The sequence below is a fragment of the Heliconius melpomene genome, chromosome 4 (genome assembly GCF_056956725.1).
Source record: "Heliconius melpomene rosina isolate 202511_hmr_F chromosome 4, ASM5695672v1, whole genome shotgun sequence".
NCBI classification, from domain to species: Eukaryota; Metazoa; Arthropoda; class Insecta; order Lepidoptera; family Nymphalidae; genus Heliconius; species Heliconius melpomene.
The window spans coordinates 4823577-4838246 of record NC_140392.1 but is presented as its reverse complement, the minus strand read 5'-3'; the positions used below and the strand labels follow the sequence as shown (position 1 = coordinate 4838246).

The 14670-nt window shown below is 32.5% G+C and overlaps 2 protein-coding genes across 2 annotated transcripts in view; both read left to right on the top strand.

Moving 5' to 3' along the window:
* The first annotated feature begins 157 nt into the window (after window positions 1–157).
* LOC146539510 (uncharacterized) overlaps window positions 158–14670 on the top strand; it is a 58205-nt gene continuing 43692 nt past the window's right edge. Inside the window, exons 1-4 of the mRNA XM_085208423.1 lie at window positions 158–417; window positions 783–907; window positions 1604–1697; window positions 8506–8613. Of these exons, the coding sequence (XP_085064549.1) occupies window positions 290–417; window positions 783–907; window positions 1604–1697; window positions 8506–8613 (455 nt within the window). The 5' untranslated portion in view covers window positions 158–289. The remainder of the gene's footprint in view (window positions 418–782; window positions 908–1603; window positions 1698–8505; window positions 8614–14670) is intronic.
* Window positions 9476–10118, top strand: LOC146539512 (uncharacterized). The gene has a single exon (XM_085184903.1). The coding sequence runs from the start codon at window positions 9576–9578 to the stop codon at window positions 9969–9971; it is 396 nt and encodes a 131-aa protein (XP_085041029.1). The 5' UTR covers window positions 9476–9575; the 3' UTR covers window positions 9972–10118.

Below are 14670 nucleotides of genomic sequence, written 5' to 3'. Positions count from 1 at the left end.
CGGGCAACGTATAAAATAAACAACCTGCAAATTCGTAGAAGAAGAGCAAGGCAAGGCGATAATTTTCGAATCTGATCTAATTGTTGATGAGTCAACCCAAACGTGGCCGCGCTCTCGTACGTCCGAACTCCAAACTAAATTTAGATACCAGTGACAATTTATTTTCAACTATAATTCGTAGTATAACATTGTATTTTCATGAATAGAAACATCTATAACAGTTCTAATATATTGATTTAATAATTATATAAGTTGATTTGTTTGTTTGTTTGTTTGTGTATGTGTAATTATGTCGAAACGAAATATTCGTAAAAGTGCAAGTACGAGCTTTCAGGTGTATCGTCATGTGAACTCCAGCAGTAGTGAAACTTCCACTTCTTCCAGCTCTTCAGATAATTCAGATCCGCCGCTTAAGAGGTAAGTTATAGTATGGGCATGAGGTATAAGTAATCTTCTTTAACTCATGCTTTTGTAGAGTAAGGTAATGTTGTGTTAAACATGACTAAGTTTGAGTTTGGACAAATAACAAAAGGTTTAATTATTTCAAAATATTTATTTTATTTATTAAACTAATATATTATATAATTTATGTAGTGTAATTAAAAAGTTATTAACATATATAAAAAGATATGGTATATAAAATAATATATTAAATTAATATGTTCTAGGAACTTTGAGTGCTTTTTTCATTGGAGACTTACTCTACCACTGGTAGACTGGTGGTTGTTATTTACAATTTTAAATATATAAGTAAATAATATAATATATTCTATATTTTCTAGATTTAACCGACTCCTCCGTTCGTCGGTGGCCAGGCGGTGGACTTTCTTCAGACGCCAACAGCCCAGCTTACGCAGTAGAGGCAGATCGGTCTCGGATGCTGGGCTTTGTACTATAGTTGATCATGGTAGATAAATAAATTATGATTATGTTATAATTTTAATATATAATTTTACGCCGTCGTAAATTGCACCTCTCTCTACACACCTGTAGGTTCGAATTTCTATCGGGGTAGCGTTTATTTTCTTTATGTCGCCTTATTCTGGTTAGATATATTATAGCAATATAAAAGTAAAAAAAAAATTTTTGTCCCCATTAGGACTCCCCCACTTCCGTTTCTCAGTTTCCGCCGAATTCTGGAGACATTGCGTGTTGAGTTTTGGAACTCGGTATATTTAATGCCGTTCTCGCTCGAGTAACACCTCGTTACCAGAGCTAGAATTCAATATTTAATTTGATCGAGTGGGAATCGAACCCACAACCTGGAGCATGTAGAGTTACACGATTTTATCCCTGCGCCACGACTGGCCTCTTATTATAAAAATACCAAAAATTCGTTTGCCTTTTATTATAAAAAAAATTGTCGGTTACTCATAAGTGGGCAACGTTAAGTAATCAATTTACAACACTAGCCAAAAGTTGATAATATAAGTATGTAATTTTGAATTCCAGTAGACAACACTATGCAAATATTGCAACTAATTTAAATGTAATATAAACTTTATCTTATTTCTGATTTTCGATATAGAAATTAGGTTATATTCTAAATAAATTAAATATTTACTGGATTTAGTATATCTAGCCATTCATTTTGTTTGTTTAGATCTGGGTTTCCTGGACATTCCCGTGGCGTCGGCGCGACGCTCGCTGCAAGTTATCGACACAACTAATATTATCGTACCTACTCTTTCCATTACGTGAGTGTTTACTATTTTAAAAGTGTTTATGTTTATATCCCACGAAGAGATCGCATGTCCACAGCATACACCTTTCTTTCATTTTTCTTCTGTAATACTTACCACCTCCACACTTTTCTCTCAGAGTGATCCAATGAGAGTATCATCGGCGGTACCCTTAGGGCACCTACTTCACTCCCATGTAGTGACATGAGTTGTTTAACTCCTTGGAAACAGCTATCCAAATACAAATTGCACAACCAAGCTGACATGGCGCATCCAGCAACACCCGATAGGATGTCAAACCAGGGTGACATGCTAGGCTGAGTGATCTCTGTAAAGAGACTTGACAGGCTGCAGGAAGGATCCGCTCATATTGTATCGGGACTATCGGGAGAGTGTCTCTCATAGGTTCACTTTTTCTGAGTCCACAAAAGCACACAGAGACCAGAACAAATCTAAAATGAGTGGCCCATCATATTTGAACATTACAGACTTCATATGTAATATGCACATTTATATGAACATCTAAATACTTGTTCCTAAATGATATTTAGGTGATGCTTTTCTAAGTAATAACATTTGTTGCTCTTTAACCAGATTGTGTTCGGAATGCAGACGCTTAAACTAACATTGTTTAAACATACTCGTATAACAAACTATAGATCTTCTTAAATCTTGATAAACTAATAAATACTGTATGTATCCATCTACACGTGATATTTAACAGTTTCCTATTTTGCAAGTAATTTCAATAAACAAGTTTCAATTACAACTGAAACTCACAACAATTAATTGACAATTAATTGAGAGAAACTTATGTTTTGCATAGATAATTCTTTTAAATGTAAATATTTTAAAAAATAAGGTTTTAATTGATTATGTCAGTAGTAACTGACTACGGGTACTGTATGGTCAAAATTTAGTAGGTAGGTATATTTTTTTTTTAGAATAGCACTCGATACCCCCATAATATGTAACTAAGGAATAAAAAAATGGAGAGAATATTATATACGTATTTCAGTCAAAAATTGATCGTTTTTGATCAAATTGAGAATCATTTCGTTTTTGAAGTCGGTTAAAAATAGCAAATACATGCAGTTGAATAAGGCATGTAGCCATTATAGTAAATGCATAAACTCACCTAGTATCTACATACATATTAAAATGCACTTAAATGCAAATATTTATGGCTATCATAAAAATGTTTATTTACTATTTTCCTGATCGCCATCTCAAGTTTAAGGACGTTGAGAGGATCTTTTGATTACGAAATGCGAAGATGCGATCAATTTTTTATCAGCCTTGACCTATTTATACCCTTGATAGCGTTATCCTTGTACGCCAAGTTTCTCTTTGTTTCAATTTATTTTTAATAATAAGAGAACGTAAGAAAAAGGCATAGTGTTTATGAATTCTCCAAAATAATTTTCCTCTGAAACTTCCTCCTTTAATTTTAATTGAAATTGTATGTTTACTTTATTGAATGAATAATATTATAAATATGAAATTTTGTGAAGACGGACGTTTGTTTAACTATCACGCAAAAACTACCAAACAACTTATCCTTGCCCATATTGAGTCTGAATTTTATTGATTTATATCTAAAAACTAAATTTAACTAAACTTTATTTAGTATAAAACAAGTAATTTTATTTATAATATTTAAACCTTTAACTATCCATTACTTAGCTTAATAATTAAAAATTGTTCCAAAAGTTTTCACAACAAAATAATATTTACGTATTTTAGAAAACATATGAAAATTTTAACGTAGCGGGATTCGAACCCGCGCCTTCTGTAAACCGACCAGGCGCTGTGCCACGAATTTTTATATATATTATTTTCTAAATAAGTGCTTTTTTTTCCTAAGTGTGGAACACTTTAAAAATGTTAAAAAAATATATATAAATTTCATAATCTAGACTAGAGGCTAGGTGTCATATAAACGTAACGGCTTAGATTACATGTTTAGTGTAATTTAATATAGCGTGCGACTACAATCTATGTAGGTGTTTTACATAAATGCTTGCGTAGGAGATAAGGAACGTCTTTGAAAGTATGTATTATATAACCGCATACAAAACTCATATTTATGGTTGAAGTTGAAGTTCATTTTAATAATCATTATCCATGGGAAACGAAGCGTAAAGACTATTATTATATTATCGAAAGAGCTTCCTATGTCTATAAGGAAGAGAGGGAGAGAAGGGTAGGCAGACCTAGTCTTAACGCCTAACGCTGTAACGCCTAGTTACGTCATTATTCTTTAACAAATATTAATATATAAAAATATCTATTTCAAATTCTATCCATGTAAAAAGCGATGTTATAAGATAATAATAGTTTTGATTACATTATCATAGAAGCCTTAACTATAGCAGAACCACACGTGAGCTCCAACCGCGCTTACTCATTAGCAAGAGATTAACTTTAACTGTCCGACTTTTATACTGAAACTAGGTTAACCAAACTTCGACCGGTTTTTTGGTTAAAACTTAATTGACGTAAAGGTCGTATAAATTATTGGGGTATTGATTAAATTATATGTATTATTATGTCTGTGTGAATTTTACCACTTCTTTATTGGTAATAATATGAATAATTAAATATTAAATAAATTAACTTTCATTACTTCTATATTATGTTTTATGCTTCACGTTGTATCCTGCATGTAGCAGGATAGGCAGAGGGAGCCTAGTGTTTAGACACTACGCTCTCCACTTTCCATCGAATTCTAGAGGTATTGCGTATTGGTGCCAGAGAGAAGATATGAAAATATTAATAAATAATATTTTATTCTCGAGAATGGGGATGGAACCCATAACCGTCATGTTACAGTCACATGCTTATGGCTTTTTTTTTAATATCCATATCTACAAGGTTTTTATATTGTAATTAAATTATTAAATATTCTAGTATATACGAATATAACAAAATTAATAAAAGTAAGTAATAAGAAAACAAACAAAGGCGGATCTAGAGACAGTAAACAACAAGGAAATACTTTTAATAGTCCAACTTTTATATTATTTTCTTTTTATATTTGTATAGGCTTCACATATTAAAAGAGAATTGATTATATCAATTACCGAGAATGACTCGTGTTTTTTAAATTTTTTTTTACTCGTAGTCGAGTCAAGTCACTGTATTAAATAAATGACAATATAAAAAAACTTTTTTCTTTTTTTCTCTATAATCTATACAATTTTATTATATTTCTTGTACATATATCATTGCTAAATTAATTAACATTATTTATATTTATTAATAACAATTAATATATAAAAAAATATCACAATTTTATATGAAAACCGAAATTGCCGCCACTTCCTCTGTCTTACATATGATTGCAATCAATAATATGCGCAATACACCATCGCGCATGTTTCTATAGAATCGGACATTTTCAACCACTTTGAACCCTATACCTCTATTCTAGAGATGGTTCTAGTATAACTCTAGTAGTTATCCCAGATGACAGCTCTACTATGTTAGGGCACGGTACAGTTTGTGCGGCGATAGAAATAAAAAGAAAATAACATATATTTTAACATAAATTGCTCAAAAACTCAATGCTCTAAGTTCTATTTGCTCTAAAAGCTCAGTGTGTGACAATGTTTATACAAATTACTTACATCGTTGTTATCAGACAAGTGCTGCCTCATTTCTTTAAAAAGTGATTATTTTTTTGTTTCTTTTCTATATATATTTGTTTATATTATTTTGTATGTATGTATTGTTTTTATATATATGTAAATAATTATTTTATTTAAGTGTGGTTTACATGGTTAAATGGTTTCAGGAACGTGCTTTGTTAATTTTTCACTGTCATCCATAATCACTTGTTGGCCTCTCGTTTAGTTGTTTCAACGCTAGTCTTTGTATATTTGCAACTAATAAATACTGGTATTTAAGAACCTGAGTCCTGTTGCAAAATATCTAGTTTTTACTGGTACTATTTACTAATGACCGATGGATAAGTTTTTCTTTCAACAAAACAATAAATAAGATTAAAATCATCAGTACAATTAAGATTAGGAGCCAAAAAATAATATAAATATTTTTTTAATTAAGACTTCGACTTCGACTTCGACGCCGGCTTTGTTAAAGTATTTGTCATGTTTTTTTCTATTTTTCTTATATTAAAGTTAGCGTTTATTATCTAAAATGTTTTAGATTTGATTTCTTCTATTTAAATTAATAAATATTTCTCCTTTACCACAGTTAAAATGAAATTTAACTCCCGACGTAACGACGACGTAAAAGTTAAAATTTCTCTTATAGCTTTGGTGTGTCAATAAAATAAATGTAATATTAGACAATCTGTATATTAGACAATCTTAAAAATTATACTTAATAATAAAAAAATATTTTTTCTTAATATCTCGCTTACTGAAATTTTCACTTTACTAGAGTATTATGTATTCGCGATTAAAACAATTAAAACATTTTATCGTTCAATAAAAAAATAGGTCAATGTTAAAATAAATAACGTACAAACACTTTCTTTAGGTGCAGTGATAAGATTAAAACGGGTGCTATCTTCTAATAATCCAATGAAATTGTATGTCATCTTAATATTGTAACGCTAAGTAGTTTCTCCTCTGCCCCTTAGACTACAATTGCGGCATACATTTTACCACTTACTACCAAACAGGGAGCACCTCGGCCTATAATATAAATTATTATTTTCCTTTATATAATAAAATATTTACTTTTAATAATAATAATAATTAGTGCCAAATTTTTATTTAGTGCTATAGTGACGGATTCATGTAGTGTCGTTTTATTGCGATGAACTAAACACTAACACTAATAAAATATAATTGTGATAAAAGTGTATATAAAATATCAAGTCATTAGTCGCTTGAAGAGAATTTTCCGGTGAGTCGTGTTTCATGTTTACAATTTTATATTATAACTTTTATTTACTGTAATAATATAATTTCAATCATTAAAATTTAAAATCCATCATTTAGTGTATTTAAAAAACATTATAATATATAGAAAAATAATCCAAATTTAATCATATAGTTTACCTATATTTAGTTTGATTGTTTTTACATTAAAAATGTCCATTATTCGTTAAATAACATTTAAATAAAAGGCTTACGACCAGCTTTGTGCCTTTTCTAGGTGTTCGGCATGGCGTGTGTCGAGTTAGCTCTCCTAGGTCCCAACAATTAGTTCCTGCTTGCGGCTTTTTGAAAGCTTATAATGCCAAGGTATAAATGCATGTGCACGTTCATTAAATTTACATGTGTTTTTGTTTTTCGTTTTATCACTTTAAAAAAGATACGCGGCGTTGAGTTACGCCGCTCAACAAGCAATGCTTACAGAATTCGGTGGAAAGTGAAGCGTAGTATCTTAACATCAGGCTCTCTCTGCCTAGCATGAAGCTAAAAAAACTTTTTCCCAACTCTACGTAATATTCTTCTAGGATACCTAATAGTAATAGTAATTTCTAAGTATTTCTAAATTATTTATCTTCAACATATTTTACGTAAGTTAAGTCCTTTATGTTTCCGCTTATAACTTCAAATTCGTACTCGATAAAGCAAAATAATTAAATAATTAGATTAAGAATTTTTTGTATATTTTTGTAATGTACTTTTTTATGCATATAACAATTATTTATCAAATATTTTTTTAAAGGAGAGTATTAATTTCATTGTGCTCTAGTCTCTTTTAGTATCTCTTCGTAGGTCTTAGATAGATCATTCAAAAGAAAAATTATTATATGTATTAAAAATATATTGGACAAATAACTGAGTTAATAATTTAGTGTTTGTTGTTCACTTAAAAGTTCATTGCCTTGATTCCTTGTCTTCTCAAGAACGCCGTATCGAGTGTTACTGTCGACTTTATGTATACTTGAATTTGCTGTAGAAGCAGTAAACATTCCTAAACTGATATATTACCAAATTTGATAACAATTCAAACATTTTAACAAAGTAAATATCTAAAATTTAATTAGATTGCTTTGAAAAATTATGTAAGTCAATGTAATTATTTATTCAATAACTATTAATATAAGATGTAACGGTAAATCACATTAGTTATCGTTATTTTTAGGATATTTTTATTATTACAGCTTTTTGTACCATATATATTTTAGAGTAGACCAATCATTAATAATACGTTAATTAATTTACAGACTTCGTAGACAGTATAGAAGAAAATTTTAAATTGTCAATTTTTTTCTTATTATATTATTCTATTCTTAATAGATTCATGAATCACAAATGTATTAAAGATATATTAAAATTTACATATTAAGCACATTTATTCACTTTATCCGGTTGAATCACATTTACCTATTCGAAATTCAAAATGCTTTTTTTTTACACGTGTGCCACTATGCACTTTTTTTTTAGTTTTTTTGACTGTAATATAATTTGTGCTAGAAGAAATATATTTTGGATGCCCATTAATAATTATAAAAAAAATTAATCAGCTTCACTTCACCTCGTGTTAAAACACTCCGTTCTCCACTTTTAGCCGAATTTTTCGAGGCATTGCATGTTGTGTTGCGAAACTCGAAATGAAAATTTTTAAATAATGCATTCCCTCGAGTGGAGATCGAACCCACAACCGTCACGTTACAGTCACACCCTTAAGCCATGACGGTCTCAATGAATTATATCTGTAGGTACTTTAAAAATATAAACTTAATAACATTTCATTACTTACATAATAAAACGCTTTTGCTTGGCTCTTATAATAACTATATTACGCTCTTAAATTAAATAAATATATAATAAAAACTAAAGATATTTTAATGTGATATTTATATATATTTTAAACCAATTGTTATATCGCTCAGGTCGGCGGGCGGCTCCAGCAGCGCCGCGCTCGAGGAGGCGAGCGACGGCAGCGACGCCGAGCGCTCGCGCCGACACCTGCGCGTGCCCACTCCCACATACTTGGGGCAGTGAGTTATATATTTTTGGTTATAGTATTATTTCTCAATATATAAAAAATTCTACTATGCTGTATTCCGGACATAGCAGATTAGGCAGAGGGAACCTGGGAACCTAGTGTTAAAATACTCGGTTCGCAATTAGACACTTCCGCTTCCCATTGAGTGGCGGTGCTTCTCTTTGCCTCTGTTACTGTGATAGCGAGGGAATTAAAATACTTATTCAATATTTCATTCCCTGGAGTGGAAATCGAACCTACAACTAGTGGTGTCCTACGCCTGACTTCTATACACAAACTTCTTCCGTTTCTAATTAAGCGGAAGAAGTGGAAGTGGAAGCGGAAATGGAATTTATTGTATAGAATTACCATTTCAATATGCCATAAACATTTAAAAGCATTAGTCTCGAGATAAAGAATAGTAATTAAACTTATTTAAAATCATATTTTAATAAAGAAATAGATAGAAAATATTATTATAAATTTAACTATTGCATCTTTTATTCTTTAATATGACAAAATACATCTAAACAAACTACAAAAATTGTAGGCCAAAAGTCACATTTTAAAGTACAAGGTAACCAAATTATAATAAAAACAGATTTGAATAACTCGTATGGCAGTTGACTGTTTATAATATTTGTTTGCTTCAAAAGATTTAGCATTAAACTTATAAAGCAATGAAGAAAAATATTTAAAAATTAATAGTTAGCTATAATTACCTATCACTTATGGAAAAATAAAATATATATACGTGTTAGTGTTGTTAGTTAGTTTGTTGTTAAAATAACAGCTATAGATAGTAGTGTATAAAATAAATAAATAATAAACAATATTAATTTATTTATTTTTCTCTCTCTATCTCTTTCCCTCTCTCTCTCTTTTATGTAAAGCCGTCGTAGCGTATTAGGTCAAATTGAGGCAATCCTCAACTCCCGACCGCTTACACCTCTATCGCCAGAACCCGAAGACTTCATGCCTCTTACTCCAGGACATTTTATTATCGGACGACCACTAATGTCTTTACCGACTCCTGATCACAGCAACTCTTCTTACAATGACTTAACTCGATTCCAGCGGATCGAACAGTTACGAGGGCATTTCTGGTCCAGGTGGAGCAAGGAATATATCTCGGAGCTCCAACAAAGAATAAAATGGCGTACCTGTAAAGATGGCTTGCTTATGAATTCCCTTGTTCTTCTCAAAGAGGACAATGTACCACCATTAAAGTGGAGACTGGGTCGAGTGGTTGCTGTATTCCCTGGTAGTGATGGAGTAAACAGAGTGGCCGATATAAAAACCTCAACAGGAGTGGTCCGAAGGTCTTTCAGTAAAATATGTCCACTTCCAGTAGCCAACGAGTCGTGTTGAAAGGCCAGCTTTCAACGGCCGGTGTGTGTTGTCGATTCGAAGCCCATTTGAGATAATGAATTACTTATTTTATTATACTGCCTGCCTTGTCTTATACAAGAAGCGGCGTTTAGTTCTGCAATGAAATCAAGTTTGGACTAGATGTGTAAAACAGAGTCTCGAATTTGAAGTATTAAGCCGAAAAAATATTCCATTTAAAAATATTTGGCAGGGAAAACTCACTGCATTGGTTATAATATTTTAATAGATATTGGAACAAACAGAAACGTTAGGTAGAAGCTATTGTGTATATTCTATCTATATATATAAAATCGAAAGGTCACTCACTCATCACGAAATCTCAGAAACTACAAGTGCTAGGAATCTCAAATTTTGCATAGGAGTTACTTATAGGACGTAGATGCTCGCTAAGACGGGAATTTGCAATATTCGACTTCTAAGGGATTGTTTTTGGGGTCGAAAGTTTGTATGAAACTTCGTTACTACAAATGCTAGGAGTCTCAAATTTTGCATAGACGTCACTAGGACGTAGTTATGGAGACAGAAATTAATAATAACATAGTTCATGCGGGTGTAACCGCGAGCGGGCCCCTAGTTATACTATATTATACAATTATGATATAATAACTTGTTTACTCTACGACCTTTACAGTTTGCGCCCACAATATGTTATAATCTATTCTTGAGAAAGGTCGCCGTGTAGAAAAAAAGTTTTAATAATATAAGCACCTAGACAAGGTGCTCAACTTGGATTTAACTTGCGAAAAGCAAAGATATCTGAACATACCTACGTATTTTATTATTATATTTAAATATTTTAATAATCGAGAAAATTGGCTCGACAAAGTTGCAATTATTCGCTATATCCCGCACACAGCAGGGTAGGGCAGAGGGAATCTAGTGTTATGACATTCTGTCTCCGGTTTTCCGTCCGCCGTATTCTAGAGGCATTGTGTGTTGAGTGGTGGAACTCAACGCAATTTGCCTTGACACCAGAGCGAAGAAATAAAAATATAAATTTCAATTAATATTTTATTTTCTCGAGTCGGCATCGCACCCACAACCAGTCGCTTTAATATCCACATACTTGTTTCCTAGTGCCACGACTCTCCTCTCTTATTTTAAAAATCATAGGTATTTTTAAATAAAGTAAATTCTGTTTTGTTATACAATAAAGTATTAAATAAATGATTCCATATTGATTTATGTATAAAAGTATTTGTAAGGCTTCTCGCCTACAAGTGTCAGGGTGATTTAGACATGGAACGTGACATGCCGCTAGCGAGTAGCCGCTGCGTGGAACTGCATTGGATTTATTATTATGAAAACTTGAAATATATGTATTTAAATTAAGGCTATATGATATTTTAAGTATAGGTTGAGGCCAGAAGTGGCGCAGACCGTGCGTGCAAGCATGTGATCGTAAAGCCATAGGTTATGGGTTCTATCCCCACATGAGGAAATTAAATATTATTAATAACCGGGGGGTCCTCATGCTTTCTAAGAGTTTTGTTTTTTATTGTTACAGTAAAACAAATAGGGGGCAAACCCAGCTTCTTTAATTTTTTTAGTTAATAACCTACCTAGAAAAAGCAAACGTTACTTGCACTTACTAAGAGAAATTCCCTCAAGAATTTTACTGTCAATTATGAATGTATACAATGTACTGAGAAGCTTTCGAAAACGCTGCATCGCCTTGCGGATGACAAGTTGGCTCGCACCGCGCCCGCAGTGCTCCGGTAGCCACTCCAAACCCATCTAAAATAATAAATGGTCCACCTTGAACTTGGAAATTGAAATAAAATATGCTTTTATAATAGGCAGGCAGAGGGAGAAATAACGAAACATATTTGTTAAGTTCTCCTATGAGAATAGCGGAAAACGGAGAGGGAATCTGGGAGTTTAGTGTTAAGACACTCCGCGTCCACTCCCCTCTTTCTGCCGAGTTCTGGGGGCCTTGCGTGTTGAGTGATGGTTCATAAATAAATAGTTTTGGAATGTATATTAACGCTATCTTGATTTCCTTCTCAGTTTCCTTGATATAAGAAAAAGACAACAATATCTTATATTTAATTGTATCTATTTATAAAGAATACATTAATTATATTAAAAAAATTCTGTACATATTGTTAAAAAAACTCGTTTTCGTTCTCATTGAAATACGACTTTAACAGTCAGTTAACTACATGCTTATTTGCTTAGTACCTAAGATATCTTTTTAGTAAATACGAGAGAAATATGATAAGGCCTCTTAGTAGAATCAGTTTTATTAGTGTTTTGTACGCGATTGCTTAATAATTAAAATGATTATATTTTTCACGAGGTGATGTGTTCTGAACCAATGTCGAGTGTTAATTGGTATTCAATAGTAAATGTCGCGGTGGTCGCCTCCAAATGGAAGTCACAGATGGAGAATGATAGAGAAAAATCAGATATGATAGAGTCCGTAACGGAGAATAGAGTTAGGTGGGCGTTGAGAAGGGACAGCTTGCCCTTGACCAATATAAGGCAAGCCTGGCTTAAGAGCAGGCGGAGTTTATGCCAGGATGCTGCATTGTGGAGGAGAAGGTAAATATTTGTCGTTTCTTAGTTTTAGTGATATTATAAAATATTCAATAATTTAAAATTTACTTATCTAAAAACCTTTAAGAGCTAGGTAAGTTCCTCAGCTTTATGGTAGGCAGAGGGAACCTAACGCTAAGACACTCCGTTCCCGGGAAGTGTTCTGCCGAATTTCCCATGCATTCTGCGTTGAGTGGCGGAGCTTAACACCGCGTTTTGCTTTGTTACCCGAGCGAAGAAATTAGAATATTAATAAGTAATAACTTATTTCTCCGAGTGGGAATCGAATCCTCTATCGTTGCGTTTACCGACAAGATTTGTGTCACAACGGCCTGAAGTTTTGCTGTTTCAAAATGTACTACATACACCGCGCCATGTTCCTCGTATTAACGAGAAATTTTCCATTAAATTTACTTACCGTATTTCCTAACATATTACGCTATAATAATATCGATTTTCGATACCCTCATGGCGCAGAGGGTGTGCCTGTAACACGACAGTTGTGGGTTCGATCTCCACTTGAAGGAATGAATTATTACTTATTAATATTTTCATTTCTTCGCTCTGGCACCAAGGCAAAAACTCTAACGTTAAGATCCGCCACTCAACACGCAATGCCTTAAAAAAATCGGCGTACAGTGGGGTGTATTAACACTAGGTTCCCTTTGCCTACCCTGCTGTGTGCGGGGTACAGTGTGAAGCTGATAAAATATATCGATTTTCATCCAGCCACAGCGTGGGTGGACATCACTATCAGACACTACCCGTAGGCGTGTCTACATCGCGATTGTTATTCTATAGAAGCATTTTCACGGCTTAAATATGCTACTTGTTTGTTCTATGCTAGGTGTTTTTATTTATATAATGCAACCTTGAAAGTACACAATGCTTTAACAATTCTATGGATTTACTTCGGTAAATACCATAAGAAATGGGAATTTTTAGGCAAGATTTGTTGTTAGTGATACATCTTGAAATTAATACACCTTACGTAAAATGCCAATAGAATATAAATGTAAATTATAACGTTTAGAAAGGGACGAACGCGATAATGATGTCTTTGATATTAGCTGGGTAGGCAGAGGGAATTTGGGAACCTAGTATTAGGTTACTCGGTACTCCATTCCCTATTTTTTCGAGACATTGCATATTGAGTTGCGGAACACAACCCCGCGCTTTACCTCGCCACAAGACAGAAGAAATTACAATATTAAATATTTCATTTCTTCGAATGGGCATCGAGCCTACAACCTGGTATGTTTTCAGTCACACGCGAACACGTATCAAAAAATTTTTTAAAGTTAATTATTATTAATTCTTCATTTTACTAACTACCTACTCAGAATTTATATAAATTAAAATAAAACTCAACGGACAAACTCATGGCTTGCATTTAGTAAAGGCTAAATTAAAAAGGCTTTATGTCCACAGCAAAAAGAAGACAATAATCCTCATAAAATCCTTTGTGCCGCTCTGGAACCTCCACTGACAATAGCATATAATACTGAAGATTACTCAAAAGAGCTATGCAGCCAGAGGGTATTCTAAGTACCTAAATGTATGAAATAAATCAGGAAATATTCTTTATTGAATATTTTTATCTTATTTCACTTATAGCCAACTTTTAATCGGCATTAACGTTTAATGCGAATTAAATAAAATTACTCGTTTAACATTTTATTAAATTGATACTAATACTACGACTAAGTAAGAAACTACTGGCAATTTACTATAATAGGTAGTTTATAAATTTAATCCTATACATTTTTTACGTATTATTCTTGACGTAGAAAACAGAGAAAATGGACTTCTCAACTCTACAGCATATAATCTCTCTTTTGCCTTATAGTCAAATACTTTTTTATCTTATACATGGTCCAGTAATGTCTACGTTGTTTCATTGAAGGTGATTTAAGGTTCCTCGATTGCATCTTGTCTCGCAGACTTGTATTTTAAAACATTATCTTAAGTCAATTTAAAACTTAACTAATTTATCATTGCAGTAGACAGTGATATCTGTTGACAAAAATCCGAAAACCCACCAGAAACATTGATAAGGAGATTAAAGTGCTATAAAGTTAATATGATAACATACTGTAAAACATAAGAAAAACGCATTTGGGTGTTTTAATAGACT